The sequence below is a fragment of the Amblyomma mixtum genome, chromosome 3, assembly GCF_055824585.1.
Source record: "Amblyomma mixtum isolate Tamu chromosome 3, ASM5582458v1, whole genome shotgun sequence".
Classification (NCBI taxonomy): Eukaryota; Metazoa; Arthropoda; class Arachnida; order Ixodida; family Ixodidae; genus Amblyomma; species Amblyomma mixtum.
In genome coordinates, this window is record NC_143014.1 from 140,479,207 (window position 1) to 140,507,027 (window position 27,821).

General features: G+C 45.7%; 1 protein-coding gene across 4 annotated transcripts in view; it reads left to right on the top strand.

The window, feature by feature from the left end:
• LOC149352171 (uncharacterized) overlaps nucleotides 1–27,821 on the top strand; it is an 89,584-nt gene that overhangs the window by 36,465 nt on the left and 25,298 nt on the right. For all 4 annotated transcript variants that reach the window (XM_089581316.1, XM_089581320.1, XM_089581317.1 and 1 more), the window contains 9 exons: nucleotides 8,643–8,761; nucleotides 8,855–8,927; nucleotides 9,156–9,386; nucleotides 11,568–11,661; nucleotides 11,745–11,891; nucleotides 15,736–15,829; nucleotides 15,930–16,077; nucleotides 17,595–17,806; nucleotides 18,270–18,505. In XM_089581316.1, coding sequence (XP_089437442.1) covers nucleotides 8,643–8,761; nucleotides 8,855–8,927; nucleotides 9,156–9,386; nucleotides 11,568–11,661; nucleotides 11,745–11,891; nucleotides 15,736–15,829; nucleotides 15,930–16,077; nucleotides 17,595–17,806; nucleotides 18,270–18,505 — 1,354 coding nt within the window. The remainder of the gene's footprint in view (nucleotides 1–8,642; nucleotides 8,762–8,854; nucleotides 8,928–9,155; nucleotides 9,387–11,567; nucleotides 11,662–11,744; nucleotides 11,892–15,735; nucleotides 15,830–15,929; nucleotides 16,078–17,594; nucleotides 17,807–18,269; nucleotides 18,506–27,821) is intronic.

The window sequence follows — 27,821 nt, forward strand, 5'->3', positions numbered from 1 at the left end:
GGATCGGAAACGGCGTAACGCACCACTCATGGTGGGCTTTCAGTTGTCGACAACCGTCGAAAAGGCGCCAACAGAGCCGGTAGGCAGGTTTTAATGTGCACACTTGTGCACATAAAGATGCTTGGTTTAGGTTTATTGGGGTTTGACGTACCAAAGCAACTCAGGCTATGAGGGACGCCGTAGTGAAGGGCTCCGGAAATTTCGACCACCTGGTGTTCTTTAACGTGCACTGACATCGCACAGCACACGGGCCTCTAGAATTTCGCCTTCATCGAAATTCGGCCGCCGCAGCCGGGATCAAACCCGCATCTTTCGGGTCAGCAGCCGAGCGCTGTAGCCACTGAGCCAGCGCAGCGGGGTGCATAAAGATGCGGTGCAGTACATGACAGCCTGCAGCGGTTTTGCAGAAGGCTTGGACTCCGCACTTGTGAAACGTGACTGTTGATGCGAGGCAGCTTTTCGCTTTTTCGCTCACTTTACTGATGCAGGAACAATGGAAATCAGTTCTGTGTTCATTATGAAGCTGTTGTGCCGACGGAAACCAGTGAAAACATTAAGTTTTTATGAAAAGTGGAGGCTAGTTCCAAAGCGCTTTTTCCAAGGCTTCGTTGCGGAGCATGCTAGGCCTGGCAACACTGAACAAGTGGCTTGCAACGATCCGCAGACGCCCGGCGTGCCACTGGGAAGCACGTTGTTGCAAGAGTCCTGACGCCAACTAGTCGAGCTTTTGTACCGCAAGTGAGCAGTGTGACGGTGGTTCTAGGTGGAGTCTCAACAGTATGACATTCGACGAGTATGTTTGCACCGCGTGTCGTAAAACATCTTCAAAGAATCGGAGCAATCACATCTCTGGTACATCGTCTAAAGCGTCAATTTCGAGGTGCATGCGACCCCTGTTGAACACACAGTGACGCGAGAGCGCACGCTCCTAGTCCACGTCGAAATGCCTCCAGGCAGCGCAGTTTTGGTACGGGTACTCGCATGACTAAAGCAGGGGCACTTTTATAACACATGCAGAAAGAAATATTAGCTTTTATAGCATATGTAGCGGGTGCGTTTATTACACGAATATACTTCCATTGTTCGAGATTTCTGGAGTACCACGAAATTCGTGCCACGAGGCCGGTTTTGAAATGGCAAAAGACCAAAGGTGACAGAATTTTGGAAAATGTTGTATTTACTTGCTTAATTTGTGCACCCATAACTTGTTTACCCAGATTAAAAAAATATAATGATTATCTTTTACTCGCATATTTTCCCCTCTCTGCTGCTCCACACCACCTGCATGTACTACTTGGGTGTGCACAATGCAGGCTTGGGAACATCGGCGCAGCCACGTCACGGTGTGCGCTTGCGAAAGGTGCTAGTGGAAGGCACTAATTGTGCGCCGTTTGCCCGGCTTGCTCGCTCTGGTGGTCGCTTTCCCTGACGAACAGTTGCCTGTGTCCCGATTTGCTGCTGCTAGTCAGCGGGCCGCACGCGAAGGTGGCGTTTTATCATGCCCGTTATCTCCTTTGCCTCCCACAGCTGGCTTCGCGATTGTATCGTTGCGCGTGTATTGCTTTGAGCTGGCACTCGCTGACGTGCCATCCCGCGGGGAACTACCGTATTTACTCGCTTAATGATCGCACCCCTGAATTTTGTTGTCAAAATTAAGTTTTTTTTTATTCCCCGCGTAATGATCGCACCCCGAACTTGCCGCTGCGATTCGTCGTGTGCCAAGTCTAACCGACGATGATCGTATCATCTTCATCGAGGAAAAAAAAAAAGAGGAGGGAGCATCCGGCGACTGCCTTGAGGCCTAGTCATAAAAAGTAAAAATGTAGTAAAAAGGAGAGAGTCAGCGCAGACTAGCGCGGCAAACTGACTAGATAAACCTTCTTGCTGTAGACGCCCGCGCTGCGGGCCGCGCAGATGCGGGCACTAAAACATACCAAACCAAAACATAAAGGACTGACTGGGAGAGCTAAAATGGGGGAGGGAGTGGCTTCACGAGGACTTGGCTTTCGAAGGCTGGCCTCTTGACGTCGCACTTCATTTTTTTTTTCTCCATGACCTTGCTCTGTCAGCCGCCATTTTTGTCTTGGATGTCCCGCACGTTACAGCGGCAGCCGCCTGTTGGTTGACCTGCAGTCATCCTGCAAAAGAACGCGTTCCGACGCCTTGTACCCTTATCACACTGGCAGTAAAACGCGGTTATGCTGGTTATCCTTAACCGCGGTTCACCGTTGTCGCAAGGCTCGCCACCGTTCTCGATTGCCGTGCAACGAACGAATTGACGCGGTGATCGGAGCGAAGCAACATTTGCAAATGTCTTGCCGCGCAGTGTCGAGAGCATAGCTTCTTACTATTACCTAGAGGGAAAGCTGGCGGCGCTGCACTTCAGCTACCATGGACGCTCAAAGCATCACGGCGATCATGGGCTGGTGAGAGACCTAGTGCGGGACAGTCGGGATTTTTGAAGCGAAAAGCTTCACTAGGCTCGTCAACACCGCGCTTCGTGTGGGCCATAGAGTTTCTTACTACTACCTAGAGGGAAAGCTGGCGGCGCTGCACTTCAGCCAACATGGACGCTCAAAGCATCATGGGGCGGTGAGCTACTTGTTGCGGCACAGTCGTAGTTTTTCGGGAACACAGAGTGGCAGTACTAAGGCGTTTCATTCCGAAAACGTAGTTCGTCTGTGCGCAGACGACTTTCGCGCGAACGCAGTGTGCAAAAACCATAGTAGTGAAGACGCGACGACACACGACGCCAATAAAAGGTTTTACTCTTCCGAAATTAAAAAACCACTTAAAGTATCTAAACAACAACATTTTTTCTGAAAACATATTTACTTTTAAAAGTGCGCCTGTTAATTACGAAATATTAGTTTTTATAGTGTTCAATGCTTGGCCAATAGGAGAGCGAGTCGTCTCTTATTTTGGGCAAACTTTGCACTTAAATGCTTTTCTGCTCGTTTGTTGCAATCATTAGACAAGATATTGAATGTGAGGACGTTTGTAGCTATCAAACAGCTTTATTTTTTTATTATTTTTTGGCCAAAAGTTACAGTTCCGCAACAAGTAGCTCACCGCCCCATGATGCTTTGAGCGCCCATGGTGGCTGAGGTGGTCACGTGGGGTCTCCATGCAAACTCCCATAGACGGCTTGCCAGCTTTCCCTCTAGGTAATAGTAAGAAACTCTATGGTGTGGGCCACCCCTGGACGCCGCCGCGGCGCGCCCTTCCTCCTCCTCGCCACCCCCTCTCTTCTCGCCACCTGTTTACCCTTCGCCGCTGCTAGCGGTTCTTATCGCGTTATCGCGAGGCGTTGCGATAACGCCGGAGCGGCGGCGGCGGACATAAAAGAGGCCGCGGCGCGCGCTCCATCGCCACTTCTCCTCGCCACCGGTTTACCCCTTGCCGCTGCTGCGCGGTCTCCGCCGACGTTCCAAGAGAAGGTTCTTTCGCAAGGCGTTGCGAGAACGCATGTGGCGGCGGCGGCCGTAGAAGAGCCGCAGACATTCGCCATGAAAGGAAGAAAAGAAGACCCAGAAGTGGTAGCCAGGGAGTTGGCTCAAAATCTACACCGCTATCGTGGTGCTCCCAGTGCATTGTGCGCGAACTGCGACAGCCATGACGTCAAACGATTTCAAAGCATAACTGCAGCTTTTCGCTTGTATACCCAGGCTTAACCAGAGTAAGCCACTGCCAATTTTTTTTCGGGAACACGGAGTGGCGTTAATGAGATGTTCCATCCTGAAAACGCTGTTCTCCATGTGTGCGCGCATACGTGCTGCTTCAGAGAAGAGCCGTCAAATGGCACGCCTCGCGCGCAGACGACTTTGGCGCGAACGTATTGTGCAAAAGCCATAGCGAAAACGCAACAGGACACGACGCCAATAAAATGTTTCTCCTTTCTGAAAATGCCATTAAAAAAACCTCTTAAAGTGTTTAAGAAACAACATTTTTTAAAGACATTTTTCTTTTTAAAAGTGCGCCTGTTAAGCACGAAATTTTAGTTTTTGTAGTGTGCAATCCTCGGCCAATAGGAGAGCAAGCCATCGCTTATTTTGGGCAAACTTTGAATTTACATGTTTATCTGCTTGTTTGTTGCAATTTTTACACAGGATATTGAATGTTAGGACATTCTTGATTATTGAACAACGTTTTAATTTTGCATTATTTTTTGACCAAAAGTTGTGGTTCCGCAGTCGGTAGCGCACCGGCCTATGATGCTCAGAGCGCCCATGGTCGCTGAAGAGAAGCTCAACTTCCATAGACGGGGTACCAGCTTTCCCTCTACCTAATAGTAAGAAACTCTGGTCGACGGCGCTGTCCGCTGACAGGACTGCCTCCACAGCCGAATACATCGCCGCGCCGCCCGCAAGCCTTCCGTGCCAACGGAATACCTCTACGGCGTATCCCTTTCGCCATCGTCTGGAAACCGTGCTAAACGTTTTTGTTCTCGTGAATAATAATCCCTGGGATTCGGGAATGTCAACAATGAATCCTCCTTGAGGGTCGCTGACCTGTACCGAGTTGCTGGCAGGAGTAATAACTGCGATACAAGCTACTTTTATGTTCTCAGCCGCGTAGCAGCTGCCGCCCGTTGCAGCGCGGCTGACCCGGTCTACTTGCACGCCAGCTCCGGTGCGAAGACGCCGCTGAATTCGATCATATATCTTTCTTCTAACATGACGCAATGAGGTTGTCAGTAAGGCAGCGCCATCCGCTGTGGCTCTCGGAAACAAATTAGGCCTAGCGACGACGGGAGTAGCGCACCAGAGCAACGTCATCCGCCGCGCTCGCGGGCGGCGCCGTTGCGGCAAGCTCGTGGAGTCCGGTGTTGCGAGCCTACTTTAACGATGCGGCACGCACAGAACATTTTTCGGCGTAACGGCGGTAAAATGCGTAGCTTGAACACCGCGGGACGTTGCTGCGCCTTTGGATGAGCTCGAAGGCTGCATAAAAGCGCCGCGCACGGCACTGCCTGTTTTGATGCGCTGCTCTTGAAGCATGATTTAGTGCGAAGAAAGTACGTTCTTGAAGCGGGCCAGCTCGTTCGCTTTTCGCAATCGGACGCCTACGGGCATTTCCTGTCAGACATTTTTACCTTGTCACGCGGGCGTGCTTAACCGCGGTTTCGTGATAGCTATTGAGAGAATTTACCCGCGTAATGATCGCACCCATAAATTTGTGTCAATTTTTTTGAAAAAAAAAAGTGCGATCATTATGAGAGTAAATACGGTACGTAATGCGGCGGGGGGGGGGGGGGGGGGGGGATGCGTCTTACAATTGGAGTCAATTTTTTTTTTTTTTTTTTTGGCCAGTGAGGGTGCGAGGTGGGGGTTCTGCATAAAGGCATCAATATACAGTATATAGTATGCGTTATGACCTTTGTAGCATTTTTTTAGGACGTGTTCACAAAATTTTTGCATAATTTGTCCACTTCTTTTTTGAAGCCATAAATAATTCAAAGAAAAAAAGTGCGCAAATTACGCCAGCAAATGTGGTAAATGTTCATGAACTGTCCAGTACAATGTCAGTGTTCTGGTTCGATTTCACAGCAGCGAAGCTTTTACTTCGGCAATTTTTTCGCGGGTCCCATGAATTTTGATGTATTGCAAAACAACACCAATTGTGTTGATTTGGCAATTAGAATTGCTTTGACTGTTTGTCAGATTTGATCACACCTGGTGTGTGTGTGACTATTACACTGGTGTCTGGACAGATGTCAGCAGTAGTCATTGGGGTACAGCAGTAGATGTCCTCATGCTGTGATTCTTCAGATGAAATATAACTGCGCTTAACAGACACGGACTGAAAGATGGAGACACACACACACAGCGCTGGACTTACAACTGAATTTTTATTCGGGAAACACTGCTCTTTATACACACCAGCAGCTGATAAAAATGGAAGATGGTAACACCGGATGATAAAATCATCCGGTGTTCAGTTGTAAGTCCAGTTGTAAAATTCAGTTGTCTGTGTGTGTGTGTCTCCATTTTTCAGTCCGTGTCGTTTAAGCGCAGGTATATTTCAATATGGTAAACCAACTCGCCCAACTAACCACTCTGCTATTCTTCAGATGTTTTGGGCAACTTGTACGTATTCACTCCAGCATGTTCACAAAGGCCTATTTTGTGCAGTAAAGCCATTAGCTCTTGAACATGCATAGTGTTCACATCTATGTTATATTAGCATCTGTATATTAGCATTATATTAGCATCTGTGTGAGCATATCACCTTTATGTGGTAATATGCAAACTATTTTTCCAGAAAGAAATTTTCAAGAAATAGTCCTGATTAAAAGTAAAGGTCATTTACATCGCATTTCTCAGGTACTTGCTTATTGTGCTGCTAATTATCTCCCAACTCCTGTGCAGAAACAGAATCATTCTTTTTCTGCATTTGTCTGTGAACTGATTGTGGGAAGTGCTGAGGCTAAACCATATTTATCACAATGTTAGCCTTGTCTTAGATCGAATGTATTGTGAAACTTCCAGCCTTTCCTTTGGTGCACAACACCTACTCTTCTTTTTATTTTTATTGCTATAAACTGAAATCCTGTCGACCAAAGCCAAATAATAAAATAGACTTTAGCAGGCCAGAATATTTTGGCAGAAATATTGTGTAATGAAAAAAGTTCGAGGGGCAGGTGCATTGCTGCACTTAAATAATTACACTCATTTTCATACATCAGGTGCAACACTGAGAAGGGTAGAGTAAAACCTCATTAATTTGAAGTAATCGGAACCGTGAAAAATATTCGAGCTAACCGGGTTTTCTAATAAACTGACACAGCAGAAAAATTGGACCCAGGCAAAAATTTGTCTTGTGGGAACACACTGCCTTTATTGGACAAATTTTCCGATCACCATATACTGCCACACAAGTCCGACGCATACACCCCCTCCCTGCTTTTTCCGCCGCCATACATGGTGTTGTAGTTTCCCGAAGGATGGCGTTACTTTGTGCGCGGAGCTCAAAGCAACAAACATGTAATGATGCAATCACAAAGATAACTGCCAAAACCAATGGAGGTAAAAAAGAAAAACAAAAAACTACTCTACCCTCCTGTCTGCACTCACATATGGCCTGATGGACTAGTGGCAAACCGATCTGCGAAGGGTCCTGTAGTTTCGGATTCAGACGTGATGCAAGCCTCGGAGATTGCTCTCACGCTGCGTACCGCTCGTCGGAGCAAGCGACTGCCAGCTCGAACGAGCTTGGTGAACGGCGCACGGTTGGAACTTTTAGCGGAACCGATTTGCGTACGAATTAACTTTTTTTTGTTGTTGTTGCTGACGCCTGGAGTCCTATGCGTCCTGCTGGAAATGGATGGTGGCACGGGGCGTGTGCCGTCCTCCGCTTGTCCAAAATTACCTGAGACTCCACAAATAGGTCGTGTTGGCTCTGTTTAACAGCCCAAGCTGGCATTGCACAGTCAAGCCATCGCTTGTGTTGTGGATCAAGCGCAGGCACTCGTTTCGGCAGTCCACACGCCATAGCATAGACTAGTTTTTGTACTGGGGAGTGCTGGGGCTGGGGTGCTTCACATATCAATCATTGACATCGTCGTGCGGTGCCACCTCGTGGCTCCAAGGGGCCATCACTTCACCAGTTTGCGGCGTAATCAGGAATGAGCAATTCCCGCATAACACCCCAGATCTTCACATTAACTGGGCCAGTGCAGGCCGCCGCTTCGAATTGTCCAGTCATATTTGCATTAGAAATTACGGGACCAAAGCAATTCTTTGAATTATCTGGGAGTTTGGATTATTGAGAATTTACTGCACCGATGTAAACCGCATGAAAAAATAAAGGGAGGCGTGTTACTCTGTGCTTGTTTTGCATCTGAGTGTTTTAAGGTAGAAGAAAGGCACAGTGTGCCATCCATAATAAGAGCGCATTTAATCAAGCTCGTGGCAAATGTATCATGAAGTAAACCTGCAGGCAAAGCATTTATTATTTTTCGCTCACCACAAGGGGCGACTACTTTTTGATCTGATGTAGGCAGCGCAAACAAAAGTGGTAGCCTTGACAACATTGCACCTGATGCATGAAATGGAGTATAGTTTTGGTATACTGGCATTTATTTTTATTGTCTGGCTGCAAACATCCTTTGAATAAAAATGCAGCTTTGCCTGTTGCCCAAAACTTCTGACGCAGCTCGTAAAATATGAGCACCTGTCTTGTTTTATCTTTTATCTCTTGCTTTGGTGGGATTGAGTTTTTATGTAGGGAAAGAATTCATTAATAATTCCGTAAAATTAAAGTTCGTGGGTAACCGATATTCATATCAGGATTCAGGCTTACGCCAAGTAATGAATTGGAGGTTGACTGGCAACGAGCATGCTGTTTGAACTTTTTCTCTTACCCATTGCAAATGTGTGGTAAATACAGTCAACATGCTAAGCTATTGCCTTAGAAGTGTTCTGCATAGGTTTTGCTAAGGTTACAGTTTGTACAGATTTTAGGCTGTATTTGAGCAATGCATAAAAGATGTGGGTGAGAGCAAACGGGACAACACAGGCACCTTTTTTCAACTGAACGTTGATTTGAAGCATGTGGAATTAGTGTACAGAAGATAGAATGCTTGAGTGAATGATGCTGACAATGTTGCTCCTTTTTTTTATTATTATTATTATTTCTAGGAAATGGGCCAGGACCTGCTTGTGCCTGACCATCAGACAAGGTGCCCTGCTGCTATTGAGTTTGGCCAATATGAAATACAGACATGGTACTCATCCCCCTACCCTCAAGAGTATGCCAGGTGGGGCTGATGCACATTTGAAGACAATTTCTCTTTCTTCTGCGTGTGCTTTTTGGCTTATGTGCCGTTCTCTTTTCCCACGTGTCACTTTAGACTTCCAAAGCTCTTCCTCTGTGAGTTTTGCCTCAAGTACATGAAGAGCCGGAACATATTGTCTAGACACATGGTAAGGCCTTTTGTAAGACGTGTATTTTCTTTTTGTTCATTTTCATCTGTTCTTTACTGTATGCAGCAACCCCTCTGTGTGTTACTGAAATGTGTGTTATGGTTAATGCAGTGTTATATTTGTACATAATACAACAGTGGCATCTTACAGGAATTTGATATTTTTAGCCTACTTAAATCTTTTGACTTGAGCTGTCTGCTTGAAGTGAGCCAATATTCTTGTGTGCAGCGCAAGTGCACCTGGTTTCACCCACCAGCCACGGAAATATATCGGAAGGGCGAGGTGTCTGTATTTGAGGTGGATGGCAATGTGAGCAAGATCTACTGCCAGAATCTGTGCTTGCTGGCCAAGCTGTTCTTGGACCACAAGACCCTTTACTATGATGTGGAGCCCTTTCTTTTTTATGTGCTGACCAAGAACGATACAAAGGGCTGCCACCTGGTGGGGTACTTCTCCAAGGTATGTAATGTACCGCTGTGGCATACAACTTTCCTGTGATTTGCTGACTGCTCAGATTACCTGGTGCAATTTTCAAAACAACTTTGGATACCTCATAATATCTGTGAAGTGACTAAGGTGTCAAACCACTTTACAATATATTATAATGGTTTTACTGCTCGTGTATTGGCGATTTTCACTACCTATCGGAGGCACGTATATTGAGCCAGTATATGGTGGCATTAAGGACTGCTAAGCACCTTGGTCAGCCTAGGTAGAACCGTGCTTATTTTTAAATGACACTATTTACGTGCACTTCTTTGCTGATGGTAGCAACCTCTTATGTGCCAAACAGTCTTTCATTGCTTAAGGGTATAAACTATAAAGGAATAACTGGGTGAAGGGATAAACGAGAGGCATGGAAGAAATCGCTTGCTGGTGTTTGAAAACTTCTGATATGAGAGCGGAGCAGCAGGTGGTTGACGTGCGCTGTGGGAATTCAAGCTCATTGCTGTCGATGCTTGTGCAGTATGCGAATAACAAAATGAGAACCTCAGTTTCGAGCTTCATTGTAGAGGTGAGCAAAAACCAGCGATTGTCATGTTGCTTGCTTAGAAAACGAGCTAAAACAGTTTGCCTGCCACTATCACTAAAGCTGTGCCCTTTGTTGTTCACACTCATGATTGTTATCACCCTAATGCAACTGAATATTGGTATAGATTTCTAATCTATACTCTATATCTATATAAGCGAGAAGAATGAGGTTGCCTTTTTCGGAGCAGCCATGCCATGCAAACTCACTTTGTCCATAAGGATTGGAAGGAAGGCATATAATGAATAAGGGTTTATACCGGGTGTCCCAGCTAAATGTAACCAAGCTTTTAAAGAACACGGGATGTCCTAGCCGTCTGAAACCAAATGAGGGTTGTTTAGAGTTGCATGACCTAGTCTGCAGTATTTTTTTCACTCTTCAAGGTTGAATAATTAGTTAAGCTTAATTAACTAACTTTTTAATTATTGACTTGAGGAACAAAGTGTCAATGGAAAAGTTGTAGATCGCTTTGAGAAACAGCTTATTGAGACATTTGCAGCAAAGTAACATTTACGTAAAGTAGTTTTTTGACCGGCCTTTAACCTTAACAGAAATAGCTTCCACATGACAACTGTGCCACTTCCACATCCCAAGACGCGCCTTAAAGAATAAAAGTCCTCTCCTCGATGAGACTTTAGGTGCACATTGGGCCAGAGAAGTGAGCAAGCATCTGGTCACGTGATCACTTTCTTTTAAGGCCAATAAATGAAGCTACGTAAATCGTAACTTGACGGAAACAGCACTACTAGCGGTTTTTCGAGGCGATCTAAAACTTTTTCATTGACGCTTTCGTCCTGAAGTCAATAATTAAAAAGTTAGCTAATAAACTTAACTACTTAATTAACTTTGAAGAGCGAAAAAAAATACTCAAGACTAGGCCACGCATCTATGAACAAACCTCAGTTGGTTTCACTGGACTAGGACACTTCGCCTTTTTTAAAAGTTTGGTTACATTTAGCTGGGACACCCGGTATAATGAATAAGGGTTTACTGTGAATGTTTGCTAGGTCTTTCTTCTATGCGTATTTTTCATTTTGGCCTCTATTCTGCACAGTCCTTTCAGATTTTCATGTGAAAACTGGATGTAATGAAAACCTGCATGTAACGAAGAATTGCGGACTTTTCTCGATTTCGGTATATCCCGGTTTATTTTTATTAGATGAAAATTAGCCTTCAGGGAAAGCAATCTGCATTGAGGTAATCTGTGGCATGCCACCTTGTCTTAATGAAAAATCCTGATAGCTTGTGGAAACCAGTGTAGTGTGAAAACTTCCTGTTCCCAACACTCCGTGTCGCCTGTTCTTAACAACTCATGCAATAATACTTAACAGCTCTTCAGTCTTGTTACTGGGCAAACATCGATGTAAGAGCGCTTCCGTAATTAATTTTTACTGCAAAACTCTGATAGCATGACCAGTCGGACCAGTCATGGAATGGATGGAGCAGGTGACGTGATTACATGTGCACCAATCCTCCATGGACTAGTTTTCAGCACTGCCGCAGTGGTGTTGGTTTCATGAAAATCGCCAATACACAGACTGATTGTGCATGTCTGGTATGTATGTCCGCGACTGACGTTACTTTTGCGACACGTATCTGTGCCTTTTTAGGAGAAGCACTGCCAGCAGAGGTACAATGTGTCATGCATCATGACCATGCCGCAGTACCAGAGGCAGGGGTTTGGACGCTTTCTCATTGACTTTAGTAAGTGGAAGTTCTCTTGGCAGTGTGCAAGTGGTGGCGCCCCCTAAGAGCATTTCCTTGAGATATTCAAACTGCTTGTGCAGGCTACCTGCTGTCCCGGAAGGAGGGGTTGACTGGGACACCCGAGAAACCCCTCTCTGACCTGGGCCGCATCAGCTACATGTCTTATTGGAAAAGCATCCTCCTTGAGTTCCTCAACGACTACAAGGAGACCGACATCTCCATTCAGTGTACGTGTCTTGTGGTGAGGTTGCTGTGCCAAGCTAACCCTGCTGCAGGTTTCTACATTCGGGTGCTGCATTTTTTTTTTTATTAGATGTTGTTTTTGCTCCACTGATCCTTACTCTGACATGCTTGTAGTTGTAACAGCTGAGAGAAGAAAAGTCATGCGCACATTTTAAAACCAGGTTATCTTGCAAGGCTGCCGTTGCACATTATACTTGTGAGCAAACATTCTTAATTCTGATTGTTCATATCCTAACAGCCACTTTGTTGATAGGCCTACCAGAATTTCTGCTATTATTTAGATAATGCTTAGTTTTCATTGGGTCACAGTGTTGTAGAGTGCCTTGGATGTCATTAAAAGGATGCTTTAAATTTGATCCGATTTTGATTCTGCAGTGTAAATTTATGAGAAGCACTCAGATTCCTTTATAGGCATTCGAAAACTGATTCACTTCAGTTTGTTATACAATAAACTCCCATTAAGACAAAGTTGGTTAGGACAAATTCTTAATTCTTGGATAAGGTGAACTACGTGAGTTGGTTGGTTTCTCATAGATTCATTGTAAAAAAAAAAGGATCTTCTTAAGGCGGTTGTTTCGTGTGTATTTCGGACGCGCAACCACTAACTGCGGTGACCCCCCAAGACTGTAGTCATAGTGCATATGCTTGGCACTGTTGAGGAACGAAAATATAAAGTGTTTCCATGCAAGAAAGTGTACACCTTCACATGGAAGTGTCTTACGGAGGTGCGCTTTCTTGGAGGGAAGGTTTTTTTGCCGGTACGGGTAAGGCGGCACTCCTGCTGAGATCTGGTATTGCCAGATCATGCCATCTTGCGTATTTCACGTGCCCAGGGGACTGAAAGGCGCATAAGCACAGGGAGCACCTGCTTGCTAACTTCAGGCTTAAACTGTTGGGCGCACAGTGTTCAGCCGACGCTGTGTCACAGCACGTTATCGCAACGCAGAGATGGTGAGATACTGCTGTGTGCTGTGCTGTGTGTTCAGCGGAAGCCGCTGGACATGGTGGTGGCCAAGCAGCGATAGTCTTAGAGTTCCATTTTGGCCTTGTTGCCCTTCCAAATTAGCTAAACTGAGGCTGTCAAAATGCTGGCACTAGGTGAATTGCTTTTGGAAAGGGACATTCGCGACATAGCTTGCAGGAATGCTGCCACAGTTGCGACATAACAGTCGAGTTTATATTACATGGGTTTCGATGAGAGCTTGGACAGGACTGGCTCACGAAAACGTAGCCACCGGGAAAATGCAGCACCGAAGAATGTAAGAGCAGGGTTCTACTGTAATGATCGCAGCGGAAAAGAGAGAGAAATAGAGGCAATGAAAAATGGAAACTAGAATAGTAGTGTCTTTTTCAGGTAGCATTAGCGAGCTTCTCCACGCCTTCACTGTTCAGCTCACTTGATACATAGGGTAGTAAATATTCCTTTTGTAATTATCCTTTTGCTGAAGGTTCGTTGTATTCATTGTTTGTGCGTAAAATATATTCAGACACACCTAGCGTGCTTGCATATATTTTTGGGGGGCATTTCTTTTATGGCAAACTTCTGATAAGATGAAACAGATTTTCATGGTCCTTCAAGTTAGTAAGGAAGTTTACAGTATTCTGAGGGAAAGCCTTACTAGTATTTATTACCGTATTTACTCGCGTAATAGGCGCACCCCTAGTTAGGGCGCGAAAAATCAGATTTTTTTATTTCCGCGCATAATAGGCGCACCCCGAACTTGGCACTGTGATCAATACTGTATTTACACGATTGCAAGCCGACGCCTCGCCACCCCCCCCCCCCCCCCCGCTCCCCAATCTTTATTTTAACAAAGTTTTTGCTGAACTGCCGCACTTCTCGGCCACGTCGTATTTTCCGACCTGCCGCACGCTTGCCGCGTTCGAGAGCAAACTCCCAGCCATGTAGCTGTTAAGGTGCTTGCCCGTCGAGCTAAAAACATCAACGCTCTCCGCGGCAAAGCCATAAACCACGATAACTATCGCGCTACCGCAGATCCCGGCACTTGAAAGCAACAAAAAAAAAAACGAGCTGGAGATGCTGATGGCGATATAGATAGCGAAAGCTCGCGGCGGAGGAACGCGATGATGATGATGATAAGCTTGGCCTTGGGCGCCCTCCTGGGCGGCGTCTGGAAGCTCCTGCCCGCGTGTGTGGCCTCCGCGATCAAGCGCCCGTTGCGCGCAGCCGGAGCCGATCGCGGAGGCCTCGGCGCGTGCATTCCTAAGGCTATTCCCGCGTGTGTCGTGGAAAGTTTCGGTGCAACCCTTACACGGATCTTTTTTTTTTTAACATTTTCTTCGGGAAAACGGGGTGCGGCCCGTACACGAGTGCGTTTACGCGGTGTGTTCAATTTTGCGAGTCGAAAAATTTCCGGAAATTTTACCCCGCGTAATAGGCGCACCCCGAACTTTGAGCCGGATTTTCTGGAAAAAAAGTGCGCCTATTATGCGAGTAAATACGGTATTACACCTTGCCCCGATTGTTCATGTGATTGCCGTTCATAGAAAGGACTAATTTCTGTCAAACGTTGGTTCCATTATATAGAGCACAGCGTGCTTTCAATTAATTCTGGTGCAGTGAATTATGCTCAATAATGAACTCCTACAGCAGTATGAAAACACTGCGTTGCTCGCATTACGCTTGACTTTTGCACGTTTTCAACTTGGAGCATGTTCTGCTTCTGCTGCTTCCAAGGTGCATCTGCTTTTCTGTTGTCTTGCTTACGAGCATATCCAGAAATTCGGGTGTTCATTGGTGTTGCCCGTTGGTGAAATTCTTGAAACTAAATTCTTGATGAAACTAAGCTAAGCAAGTGCACCCCAAATTATTGCTAGCTCTACCTGATGGTATAGGCTGTTGTCGAAGTCCACACAGTGTGCATATGTCGTTCCTTATCTACTGGCCTGCTGTTTAATGCACCTGTTTGGTTCAAGTGGGGCAAGGCTGCACTGCTGCGACCTTTTGACAGAATACAATGGAGTGTATTTATTTTAAAAAGGTTAATGTTAAAATTTATTGCAAGCTCAAACTGTTCAGGGCAACCATATTGCTACACGCTACGTGTAGACACAGAGGAGTCTTCCATGCTACCAGTGTTGTTTTAGATGGAACACAAGAGCAGCTAAGCCCACGCACGCGGTGGCAATTGCCACCACCTGCAGTTTTCATATCTTTCACCAGTTTTTTCCTTCCCCTCAGCTTTTTCATTGCCTTCTTTCTCAGTGGTGGCCACTGCCTTCGTTTGATATTCATAGGTACTCTCTTTTGCTCGTGCATGCTATCCACTTTGTCTCCATGGGCAGAGGTTGCAAAAAAAGTTGCCTTCTCCTCGCAGTGAACAAACCTGGTGATTGAGCCATCTTGAAGAGCAGTGAAAGAAAAAAAAAAGCTATTTTCTTATTTTGGTTCTGATTGTAATGCAACTTGCATTAGAAGCAGATGATTCTAGAAAAATAAATGTAAAGCTCACTGTATATTTGAACAAATACTGTATTTAGCAGTACAGTTTAAACCACACGCTTACTGCTACATTGTGCCACATTTTTTTTCAATTTTGTTGCTTGCCAAGGTATTCTAAGCTTCAGTTAGTAATCTAATTTGTTTATTGTTATGTGCCGAGCAGTTTGAGCTTGATTTTTTTTTTTTTGCTTTTGTATATCCACATACCTATGACCAAATCTTAAAATAGAGCCAAAAAATGCATTTCTTCCCATTTCTGGAAGTGCTTCGCAGCCTTTGCAGTAATTGCTTCATTGTTCTCTTCCTGTATATTTTTTTTGCTTTGTCTGAAGAGTTGTGTAAGTTGTTACTGTTTCTTTTTTCAGGTCTGTCCTCGTCAACTGGTCTTAATATCCATGACATTGCAACTACCCTGCAGCATCTTAACATGTTCAAGAAAATGGGCTCTGAGAAAAGCCGGTATGTAATCTTTGCAATTACCCGCAGATTTCCTGGGAAGCTAGCATTTGAACAGTGCTCAATAGCTAGCTGCTTCTGTGCCTCTTGCATGCTGTTCCAGCATAGTCATCAGCGTTGACAAGCAGATGCTCAGTGAGCATATGGCAAAGGTTCACTCTGGAAAGGACCGGAGGATTGTCTTGGACCCTGAGTGTCTTCGCTGGACACCCCTGGTCACTCAGCCACAGTTCAGGGATGAAGAACCCGAGGTTTGCCAAAAGTTTTACTACGGCTTTTCTCTCAGGTTTTGTGGCGATAGCTGTATAAGTGACTTTCGCTGTGTGAATGGGGATGCTGCTTGTGTTGGCATCGTGTGTTAAATGGCAAACTTACGCATTCACCTTCTAGCCAGTCTGTATGTTGTCCAGGGTGTCTCACGGGGGTGTGCTGTTGCAAATTATAGCTGGGTGGTGATGTGGTTCAGCTAAGCCTTTCAGGGAGCTAAAGGGGAGAGGATTTCTTTCGTGGGAAGGGATAGAATGTATCCTGCTCTCACTTTGCTCGGAAGGAGGTTGAAAAGTCTGCAAGTTTGTATTAATTGCTTTTTCTAAGTTAGTGCAATTAGTGGTAGTGTGAAGTTATTACACAATAAGTTGCATGCTTTATTTTTCAACAAAAATTTGCTTTCTTGTCAGCTTCTATGCAGATAAAGGCTATTTTAATAGCTTCTGTGTGCATGGCAGCTAGAAAAAGTATCACGTTTTTTGACATCATGGCTATCAGCTTTGATTGCTTAATATTTGCTCGCCATTCTTACAAGAGCTCAGCATATTTGTGCACTTGAGGCATACTGTTACTCTTGCGTCATTGTTGTTTCTTTGCAAAAACTGTGCATTTTAGCATCATTAGTAATTTTAACTTAATAATGGAAAATGTGGATTCTCAGTCTAGGACAGGAATGCAGTCGAGCGAAGGAGCTGGCTGATAGGAGAAGAAAACTTGGTTTATTTACATATTGTACATACAGATTTCCCAAGGAGGGAAGTCTGCATCAACTGCACTTGTCAGCTTTTCTAAAAGGGTTCACATTCCCTAAGAGTCCCTAGAGGGAGGTCAGGCTTGCTGAGAGAGCATCCAGTATAGTTCGTATGATTAAATGCTCACACCCACTCACACTTTTAGACACCCTAGCGAAGATTTGAACTTGCAGATGAGGATGATGCCGTTGATGCTATGCAGAATGCAGGTCAGCACGTACTTCCAAGGCAGTCACTTCGTGGTCGGTATGTGTTCGACATGCACATGATGAGCGCTCAGCCAGGAGAGGTCCTTTTGTTCCTAAACTTTGGTGCAGTGTTTTTGGGGATAATAAAAGACTGTGCAGTGATGAGGCCAGACACATCTCTTGTGGCGAGATTGCTTTCAGCTCCTATCCCGGTGGTCCAGTAGGGCAGCTCACAGCTGCATCTTCATTAGTGTGCATTCGGGCACTAAACCTCATGCTTGTTTTCCAGGTGGAAAGGGCGTTGGCGCCTTTGAAGCGAGACTCCATAGATACCATTCTTAATAATATTGTAACTCTTCTGTTCAAAGCTCTTGCAAGAGTAAATATGTTTTCTGCCTTGTCAATTTTTGACTGATTATGTAGACTTGCAATGCCAAATAATGTGTGGTATGTATGGTGACATGCAGTGAGGTAGCTACCCACAATGCTAGGCTGCAAGCAAGCCTTCATTCTAATGGCCACAGTTCTCATGGGTGCACAACTTGTCGTGATTTTCCTTAGGAGGAAGAGCAGCAGCAGCAGCAGCAGCGTCACCATCAGAGGGAAGCACCTGTGGTTGAAGAGGTAAAGGAGAAAAAGCGACCTAAGATGCTGTCGCTCGCTGCTTCTGTGGCTGCTGAGCAGCGCACGCAGAAACAACCAGCACCCGTGAAGAGACCACATAGACGACGCAAGCGCAAGATACCTTGGCTAAACAGGAAGCCAGCCAGAAGGTAAATGTTCTGCCTTTTTTCTTTTCTCCCCTTTTTCTAGCGATAGTAGCTGTCATAACCAAAACTCACTTGTCCATGTGCAGGTAAATTGATTCAGTCGTGTTATTATTCATTCTCTTTTTCGTACCACAGGGAAGAGCCCTGCATTTTTTTTTGTAAATTACAGACTCCTCTGTGAAAGGCCGGATAGGAAGGCTGATGTTAAAGGCTGTTTTTTGGCAAATGTGTTTTGAAATGTTTTTTTCTAATCTTAACTGGCAAGCAACAATTTGCTGGGAAGTGTTTGACCCATTTGGTTGTTTCACTGTCAAGGTTACATGTCTATTACTATGCATGCGTAAGCAAAATATTCAAAAGCCTTCGTGAAGTAAAAAAAAAAATAGTGTCCCTGTACAATCAGTTTTAGGTGCATTGTCCCCATGTAATAGGTTCGTAGTAATCGTTCTTATGATTTTCTGCCAAGCGCACCACGGGTACCTCAGGCTGTTTCTAACGGCAAAGAGGAGAGCGGCTCCGAGACTGCAGCAGTTGTCCAGGAGGTGCCTCGGCCTCCAGCCCGGAAGTTGAGACGCCTCTCGGAAGCAGCCAAGGCCGCTGAACCAGATGCCACACGGGAAGAACCACCTGCACGTAGGCTGAGGACTAAGGAGCCTGCCCAAGCACCCACTGCAACTGTTGAAGTTCCACGATCTGCATCTGGTAAAATCCCAAGTCACTCTGCTTTCTTTGTAGAGTTTGCACTCGAACCATTCGAGATTACAGCACCATCCAGGCGCAAAATTTTTCGATTAAGAAAAAAACAAAACGGTGCTTTGTGTTTGCAATAAAAGCAGTTGGTTGTGCCCGTTTCCCTTCTGCCAGCCTGCAGCTCAGTCCACAACTGATCGCAGTTTTGCCAGCCAAACTGCCACTAGGTTTAGAGAGCCATGTGATTTTTTTTTTTCCTGCACTGTTTTTAGATGAGAGCAATCGATATGCCACTTGTTAAGGAGAGCAGATACTGTTTCGATCATATCATACTAAAGATTGAAGTTGGTTGGTGTTACCCTATAAGTAGGCTTCAAACTTCTCACTGAACCAGTTATGTTGTAGCATGAATGCAACTTTTACTGCTAAATACATCTTAGGATCAGAAGCAATGCCGTATTTATACAATGGTAAGTTGGCCTCTTTTTTTTCTTAATTTGAAAATCCGAATTTGGGGGATCTCCTTGCAATCGAAACCAAAGCGTGACACTATAAATAAAGCGAGACAAATGAGATGTCGGGGACGCCACGCCATGGTTGCGATTGTATATTTGCTCTACGCCTCAGCATTCGGCTATTCTGTGCACTTTTAACTTCACACTCGGCACTCATGACAGTGTCGATGGTTGATGGAAGGACAGCTGTTCCAGTTGCGGCAGCACTGCCACTCAAAACTGCAGCGCTTCCGGGGAGTGTCAGTAGTTGTTGGAGGGCCGACGCCACTCATGCATTCTATTTGATGCATTTGACTTGACTGCAGGCCATGTTTATCAGTTTTGACTGTCGTGCTTGGCCAATTGTCATTAGTGCTCCGGGTCCTCGTTCACAGCTATATTCAAGATGGGTGTCGTTTTTTACGCCGTAGAAACTAACTGCGTGCTGGGCTGCAAGTCGGCGCTTTGGGACGGATGATGCAGGTGTGGTAGCTGCAGCGAGGCCAAATTTCCAGCAGTTCCCTGCCATTGTGGCGCAGTTGTTTGCGAAGTGCAGGACTTCGCTGGATGACAGCGTTAGAACAACGTGCGGTGGGAGCACAGCAGCGATGATGATGGCAGCACTAGCATGGCCGTTCAATTGGCACTAGTGAGGATGATGGCACAAGTGTAGATGAGTAGTCCAGTGACTAGTAAAAGGTCGCTAATTCGAATTTCAAGGGATGGCCTCGATAAAAGTGACAAGAACCGCCCAGATGCGGCAGCGCATAGTTCGAATCGTCCGTAGTGGAACCGACTCGCTTTCGAATTAACGGGCTTTTTTATACACAGCTTTCAGTGGAGCTTGGCCGGACCAAGTAGTGTAGTTCGAATTATCGAGGTTCGAATTAACGAGCTTTCACTGTATTAAATTTTCATTGTGGAATGTGCCCACAGGCACGCCCTTCTTTTTTTTTTTTTTCCTGACATGTGGTATGGGGGGACAGTCATGTAAATACGGTACATTTTTACTCCCCCTTAGACAGTGCAAAAAGAGAAACCCTCTGCAAGGTGCTTAATATGAGCTACTATGTCGTGGCACATAGAAAGATAGGCACATTGAAAGACGTGACCACTGTGGTTTTTTGAGAGAGAAAAAGACGTTTGGCTGCAGTTATGGTTTGTGCATGCAGCTCACAAAGCTACAACTTTGCAGAAAATACTAGTACCATAAGTTTGTGTATGTAGTTCACTATTTTATTTATTTATTTATACATACTGCAGCGCAATTATATGCGCTATGGCAGGAGTGGGAAAAACACAAAGTGCAGCAAAATGTACAAAGTGAGCACTACAAAAAAGTTAAAATCACAAACGAAATATCAAACAAGAAAGGAACTGTTAACGACAGGGTAAGAATACACAGCTATTATGAGTCTTACACGGCAAGTACAAAGTTTTGAAATGGACAAGAACGAATGGACCCAGGTAGAGAATTCCAGGCTTCTATTGATTGGGGGAAAAAAACTGAATTTGAACAAATTAGCATGCGCAAAATACGGTATCAAATTAAGCTCGTGATGACTTTTTTTGTAAATGATAATGGTGCAAAGTTAATGTAGTGGTTAGCTGAGAGCCTTACTGAGGAATTGACGATACAATGTAAGAATTGATGATGCAATGTATTGGGTGTTTGTATGTTTACATTAACAATACAGCTAGACTGGATGTGGCAAAGGTGTAAGCAGAGGGACAACAGCAGAGAAATTGTCTATTGCCACATATAAGTAAGGTCTTTATTATGATTATTTTTAAAATGACCAAATCAAAAATGGGGTGGTTGACCTATAGGCAGAGCCCACCTAGTTGCACAATCTAAGGTAGATCTGACCGAGCCATGCCTTGTGCTGGTGCCCGTTCCCAGTAGGATGCATGGAGCTCCACGTGTAAAAAAAAAAAAAAGTACCGTAAAAACCCACATAATAGTACGAGCTTTTCATCCAAGTTTTAGCTTGTCAAATTTCCACCTCGTGTTATCATCATCATCAGCCTGACTACGCCCACTGCAGGGCAGAGGCCTCTCCCATGTCTCTCCAGTTAAGCCTGTCCTGTGCCAGGTGCAGCCACCGCATCCTCGCAAACTTCGTAATCTCATCCGCCCACCAAACTTTCTGCCGCCCCCTGCTGCGTTTGCCTTCTCTTGGAATCCACTCCGTTACCCTTGCTGTGATGGCGTAGTGGTAGAGCATCTGCCTCGCGTGCAAGAAGACCGGGGAGGACCGTCTGAGCGTTTCGCGCATGCGCAGAAGCACTCCCGCTTGCTCTCTAAGCTGAGCAGGTGCACAAACCCGCTCTGCGAGCGCCATCACCATCACGCTCTCAGTGAGAGGAGGCACTTATCTAGCGGTGGTGTAGGTCAGTAGTTGCCATTACGATGCCACTTCACTACACTGACCTTCACTACGCCCAGGACAATTGCACCTCGCATGACATTCAGACCGCGAAAGCAACACTTGGCTGCTTTTAAAAAGAAAGTAATCGTTGCTGTTGAAAGCATCGGCATTGCGTCAAGCACTGCTAGATTGTCTGTACGAGGTAGGGAGAGCCTACAGTTACTGCCGCCGGACACAGGCCTCTCCAACCACGCTATGCATTCGGATCGCAGACGCTTGGGCCAGCATTTCCGAGGAGCTTGCCAGTAGTTATTTCAGGAAATGCAGAGTATCTAACGCGCTCGACTGTACCGGTACACCAGCTGGTCACGATCACCACTGCTCTGACGGACACTTCCAAAACATGCACGCCAGCATGTATGCCGGAGCCGGTCTGCTCATACTCGTGGCTTAGGACGTGGTGGGTGCCAACACGTATGCTGAAACTGGTCTGCGCAAACTTTTAGCGTAGGACGCGAGTGAGCGCGAGCGCGGCGCCTCTGTGCGTGCCGCTCACGCTACACACATCATATCCGGTGCACCGGCATTCACAAATAATCGGAGGGCATTCGGCTTCCGCGACTTCCGGTTCGCATTCGAGCTGACTGCCCTTCCTTACTCAAGCATTATACATGGATGAAAACTTTTTTTACCATTTTTGCTATCCCCAAATTACACCTGCGGGTCCTTATTATATGTGGGTTTTTACAGCGATTCATAGAAAAGTCAGCTTCATTAACGAAAATTCGAATTGTGCGCTATTTACCCACCTCTATTGTGCTGGTGGCCATTTTCCTGGAAGGGTGGTAGTAATGCAACTGTAACCTCCAAAGTGTGCGGGACTGCTTTGCTCTGGAATTTGAAACTGCAGGATTTCTAGAGTTGCCAGCTTAAGGTCAGTGGGGACACAAGCGAGTGAGGAAGGAGCACTGTTTTATTGCCTTTCATCTACATTTTCCTGCAACTTGCGTTTGCGTCGTTGGGCGTCTGGTGCATTGAGCTACACGCTGCCATTCTGCGAGGCACTATGTAACAAAGAATGCGCTGTTGACACGCAGTTTTTGTCAAAAGTTTAGAACCCAGGAGGTTTCCACCTAAGCCATGTCATGGGGCTTCTGTACCATTCTTGAAAGTCCTTCCCATTGGAGGAGACAGGACCAGAAATGTTTTTACATTCAGGAGATTTGGAACACTGGGAATGTATTGCAAGCCGCACGGTGTGGCTCAGAACAAAACCCCCTGGGCCTTAAACATTTAACAAAGGTTGTACTGTGCATTTGTTCGTGGCTAGCTGGGGGGTAGGGCTTATACGCAGCAATATATGGTACTATAGTCTGATACAACTTAAAGGGACACTGAGGAGAAATTGAAGTTGGCTTGTATCGACAAATTACCCGCTCCCGATTACAAAAATGCCACTCATACTGACAACAAAGCTCTTCTAACGTTGAAAAGAGCAAGAACCAAATTACAGGTATCGCTGCCACAGGCCAAACTCGCATGTACAAGCGTGATGATGTCATAGGATAAGTGTTGCTAGAACAAATCGTTCTAGCAACAGAGGGACACGAGAAGCCACGAATCACTGAGGCTGACAAACGAAGGTTGCGCAGTTGAATAGCGTTGGTTCTAGCAACACTGGTACACGAGAAGCCACGAATCACTGAGGCTGACAAACGAAGGTTGCGCGGTTGAATACTGAAGTGAGTTTTGTTTTGAAACCAATAGTGTGCTTTTATCACACAAGGAAGACCGACAAAAGACAACGTGAATGTTGTAAGCGAAGAAAATCAATACTTAGCGGCGCCACAGGTGGATGAGTTTCGGTATATCATGGCGCTTCGCGTCTATGCGCTCTGCATGCCCGCGTGGTTTTGACGCGCCTAGATTTACAAGTGCGGAACAGCAGAGGAACTCCAAGTGCCCCTCCAAATGCTAGTTAACTTTCGAAGGAGCCTGTTAAGGTTGGTCAGATGATCGCAACGGTCGATGGAAAACTATGACGGCACGATTTTCGGTGATCGTACAAGGCAGTTTGCAGTGTAAAGAGCACCTTGAGTCTTCATATGCTCGCCCGGCGGAACATTCCCGGCTGTGCCAGTCAACTTCCAACTAAGTAAAAGCTCATTAATTCGAACTTCAAGGGTCCGGGAAAACTGTTCAAATTATCGAATGGCCTCGAAAAAACTGACAAGAGCCATTTGCATTATGGTATATGTACTGTATTTACTCACGTAACGAACTCACTCGCATAATGAACCCACCCAACCCCGATTTACGCCTAAGAATTCGAAAGAAAAAAAAGCGTCAGTCGTTAACGCTCCCCTCCGTTTCGCACCATCACAGTCCACGACGCATTTCTTGGCAGTGCACCAAGATGCCTTTCGACGTTAGCTCTAGTGCAAGGCGCAAAGCGAACTTGGCAGAGTGCCAGCGCTTGTCCAGCTGTGAAAGGCTCGGTTTCAGTATGTTCGCCTTATCGAGCCATGGGCGATTGGGGTGTCTACTGCCACTCAATCATTGGAATGCCCAATAGCAGCTAACGTCTTTTGCAGTGAACACTTCTAAAAGCCAGCGTCATGATCACAGCTGACCGCGTGCTTCCGTTGGGGGAAGGATGGACGACACTCGCAAAGAAAAAAAAAGTTTTTCGCACGTAATGGTAGCGCCAATCCGTAGTCATAGCCTTTCATGAGCGTTGGCTGGGACTGCACCGACAGAACTTATCCGTATTTCCGAATTAACAGGGCTCGAATTAGCGAGTATTTAGTTTTCGGAGGTTGTGCGGAAAAGAGGGCAGGCAGCCGCCACCGCGGCCGCCAACCCCTCCCTACTCTCCGGCGCCGCCGGTGATGGCGCCTTTAGGCACTCTCCCATGGTTTTATCAGGTTCCATCTTCTTTCCCCGTTTAGGACATGCGCAGCCTCTAACTATGTGGAGGTGTTTTCTTTTTCTTTTTTGCCACGTGCTGTATGCCAAGCCGTCCAGACGCGGCGGCGTGTAGTTCAAATTATCCGTAGCGGAACCGACTTGCTTTCAAATTAACGGGCTTTTTATACACAGATCTCTATGGAGCTTAGCCGGGCCAAGTAGTGTTGTTCGAATCAACGAGCTTTCACTGTACTTGACGCTCTGTGGGGCTGAGGTCACCGTAGTGCAGGCCGAAGTTATTAGACACTTTTAGCATACCGTGTACCCGTTACCGGTATCAGAGTTCCGGGAGCCCGCGCGCAGCCAATGCATGCGCAAATCTCCTTGACGTCGCCAGATGGCGCCACGTACCTGGCAGCTATGCGCGCGCCTGCAGCATCGAGACCAATCAGCGCCTGCTCACCGGCGGTAGGTGGGCTCCCGGTACTCCGCTAACAGTAACAAGGTACACGGTATGCTAAAAGTGTCTATTTGCGAGAACTTCGTTGACGACTTCTGGAATGGGATCCATCATAACGCTGGCAGAACGCTGGTGCAAACGTAAACGAAGTGACGGTAGCGACGGCCGCAATAGCCGATAGATGCCTTCAACGTGCGGCCGGCGGTAGCTTTCATTTCGGCTGCTGCTAGGCCACACCGCTAGCCGCCAGAAATCAAGGAGCCTGCATTACGTCATGTGCATGTCATGTTTCAAGTAACGTAGTCCTGTGTCATCATAAGAGAGTCCCAAGTTTGAATCAGCGGCGGGAAAAACTTTTTCAACTTCAAATCCAATTTCTTAGGAATAAATGCATCTTTCGCTGCCGGCCAAGTGGCAACGAGGCCATGAAATGCCGAACTATCGGATTTTGCTATAAAAAATAATATTAATAGAGCTCTCCTCACTGTCCCTTTGAGAACGAAGCAGGAAATGACACTCAGCAGAGGCTCTCCAGCTAATGGCCTCGATTGATTCTCATGACGTTGTGGTTAATCTTCTTGGACCTGTTAGCATGACATCGCAAGGGGTGGCAGATAAAAGGGAATCAGCCAGATGACGTGATTAACGCAGCATCATGAAAATCTGTCAGTGCCTTTGGCTGGAGGGCCTCCTTTGAGGGGTATCTGCCGCTTTGTTCTAGAGTTTGCATCCGACTGTAGTTGGTAGTTAGCATTGCTGTTTTCCCTGCGCGCTCCTTTCCAGACACTGTGCCTTTTAGCCAGCTTCAGGTCTAAGAGCAGGGTCCCCCCTTATATGAGCTGTTTGGGTAATAGCTTTTTTGCCTTGGAACAATCTGAGCCAAGCCAAGTTCAGCTTGTAACAAGCATGCATGAAGCTGCACCTTCATGTGAGTGGGCAACAACCACCACTGACATTCGTATTGTCACAAGGCGCTGTGGTGCGAGAGTTGGAACTATGGACATGCTGTTTGCGGAAGAATACAGAATAAACCACTTGCACTGCGGTTGCCGCAGTGGCTGGTCGTCCCTTCCTTTTGGGCCACGCAAGGCAAAGTGTAGCATGTATTGCAGCATATTTTCTCTTTTTAAGAAGTGTAGACGCCTAAGCTTAGTTGCGAGTTTTCTTCTTTGTAATGATGCACAGAACATTACTATACATGAATCACTGCGTAATGTTCACCAACAACTCTAAATAATTTGCAATCAAATTTTTCTCTCACCTGTTTTGGTTTCAACAGCCAAGCGATGGCTGCGACGTCATCAGAGGTCATGTGAGGCATTAAGAATACAACAATATCGCTGCTTCGTACGATATCTTAACTTGGAATCATGTGACGTTTGCCAGTAAAGTGATCTAGCAACCTGTTTTACTTAGTGCGGGGAAGTCGCTCTTGTCGTCGGGTGCACATTCCATCATCCATAACTTAGGAGGGTAGATGTGTAGGCCAGTTGGTGAGACATGAAAGAGCTAGACACCACAGCGGACACGGGACAGAGAAAGAAGACGACACAGGGCGGTACTTGCAACTAAAATTTTATTTGAAACTTCATGGCTTTATAAAGACGGTGTCTAGCTCCTTCATGCCATCATCCATAATTTCAGTGCCGCCGCGGTGGCTCAGCGGTTATGGTGCCCGGCTGCTGACCCGAAAGACGCGGGTTCGATCCCGGCCGCGGCGGCTGGAGTTTCTTTGGAGGAGAAATTCTAGAGGCCCGTGTACTGTGCGATGTCAGTGCACGTTAAAGAACCCCAGGTGGTCGAAATTCCCGGAGCCCTTCACTACGGCGTCTCTCATAGCCTCAGTCACTTTGGGACGTTAAACGCCATAAACAAAAAACAAACCATAATTTCAGTACATTATGTATTTGAAGGATTCACTGGTACTGCACTAATTTTGCGTGAAAATGCGCGTTTCAGCATAAAAAAAAGGGACGCATAATCGGGGCTTCGCTATGGTCGGAAAAATTTAATGGAAAAATAACAAATGCCGGTCCATTGTAAGGGCTGTACCCCGTCAAAATCACGAAAGAGAAGTGCAGCTTTTGCACAAGTATATACAGTATTATGAGACAGTTGACTGATAGAAAATGCTCAAAAGTTCAACAATTTTTCAAAAATTTTCCCTGCCAAAATGGGCTGCATCAAACTGTACACCTGCTTGTGAAACACACACAATACCAAGGAGGCCTATTACATGGAATATAAAATGATTTGTTTGAAAGTTCTATACTATTCAGCTCACAAGATTCGGTACATAGGAACACTACTGTCTGTTTGCTGGCATGGGACAACATGCGTCCCACTATCTTACAAAGTCTATCATCCAGAAGCACATTTATGTTACTTCATGTGCTCACACTTCCTAGCATTTTCCAATAAAAATGCTCAGAGAAAAATATTGCTTTTCGTAACACATAAAAGAAACTGCTTTTTGAGGCGGCTAACAAGCAAGAAAGCTTCAAGCGCTTTATGCAATGAATCAAGCGATAGTGTGTATTTTAGAATTATATTTTTCTTATTACAAGCTGAACTTCAAAAACAGCTATAGTGGACTGTCTAAACAAAACTCAAGGGGCTAGGAAAATATGTTCAGTTTATCAGGAGTTTGTTTGCAGAAAGTGAGCAGATTGGCGCATTATCAAACTTGATGTAAGAGGAAGGCGGAAATTTTTCAGTTGTGCAGTCACTCCTCCACCTGCGAAATAGCGGAAATAGCCATTTCCAGCTGTGAGAAAAGATTTTACATTTGTTTCAGCTCTCACAGCTATTTTTTCAGAATGGTGTCATCCATACATGAGAGGTTGCGCATAAACAATTATGAACCTTGCTGTCAGTGAAAGCTCTTAAGAATCTGTACTGCCGCTTCTGCCTGTACTGAAAAAGGGAAGCCAGAAAAAAAAACGAAAATGGAAACCAATAACAATGATGCGTAACGTAGTGGCACTGAACTTTCATTATTGCCGTACTTACCTGATTCGAACACATGCTTTTCTTTCTTTCTGAAAACACGAAAACCGGGCCTCGAAACAGCATGTGCGTTGCAGTGGATT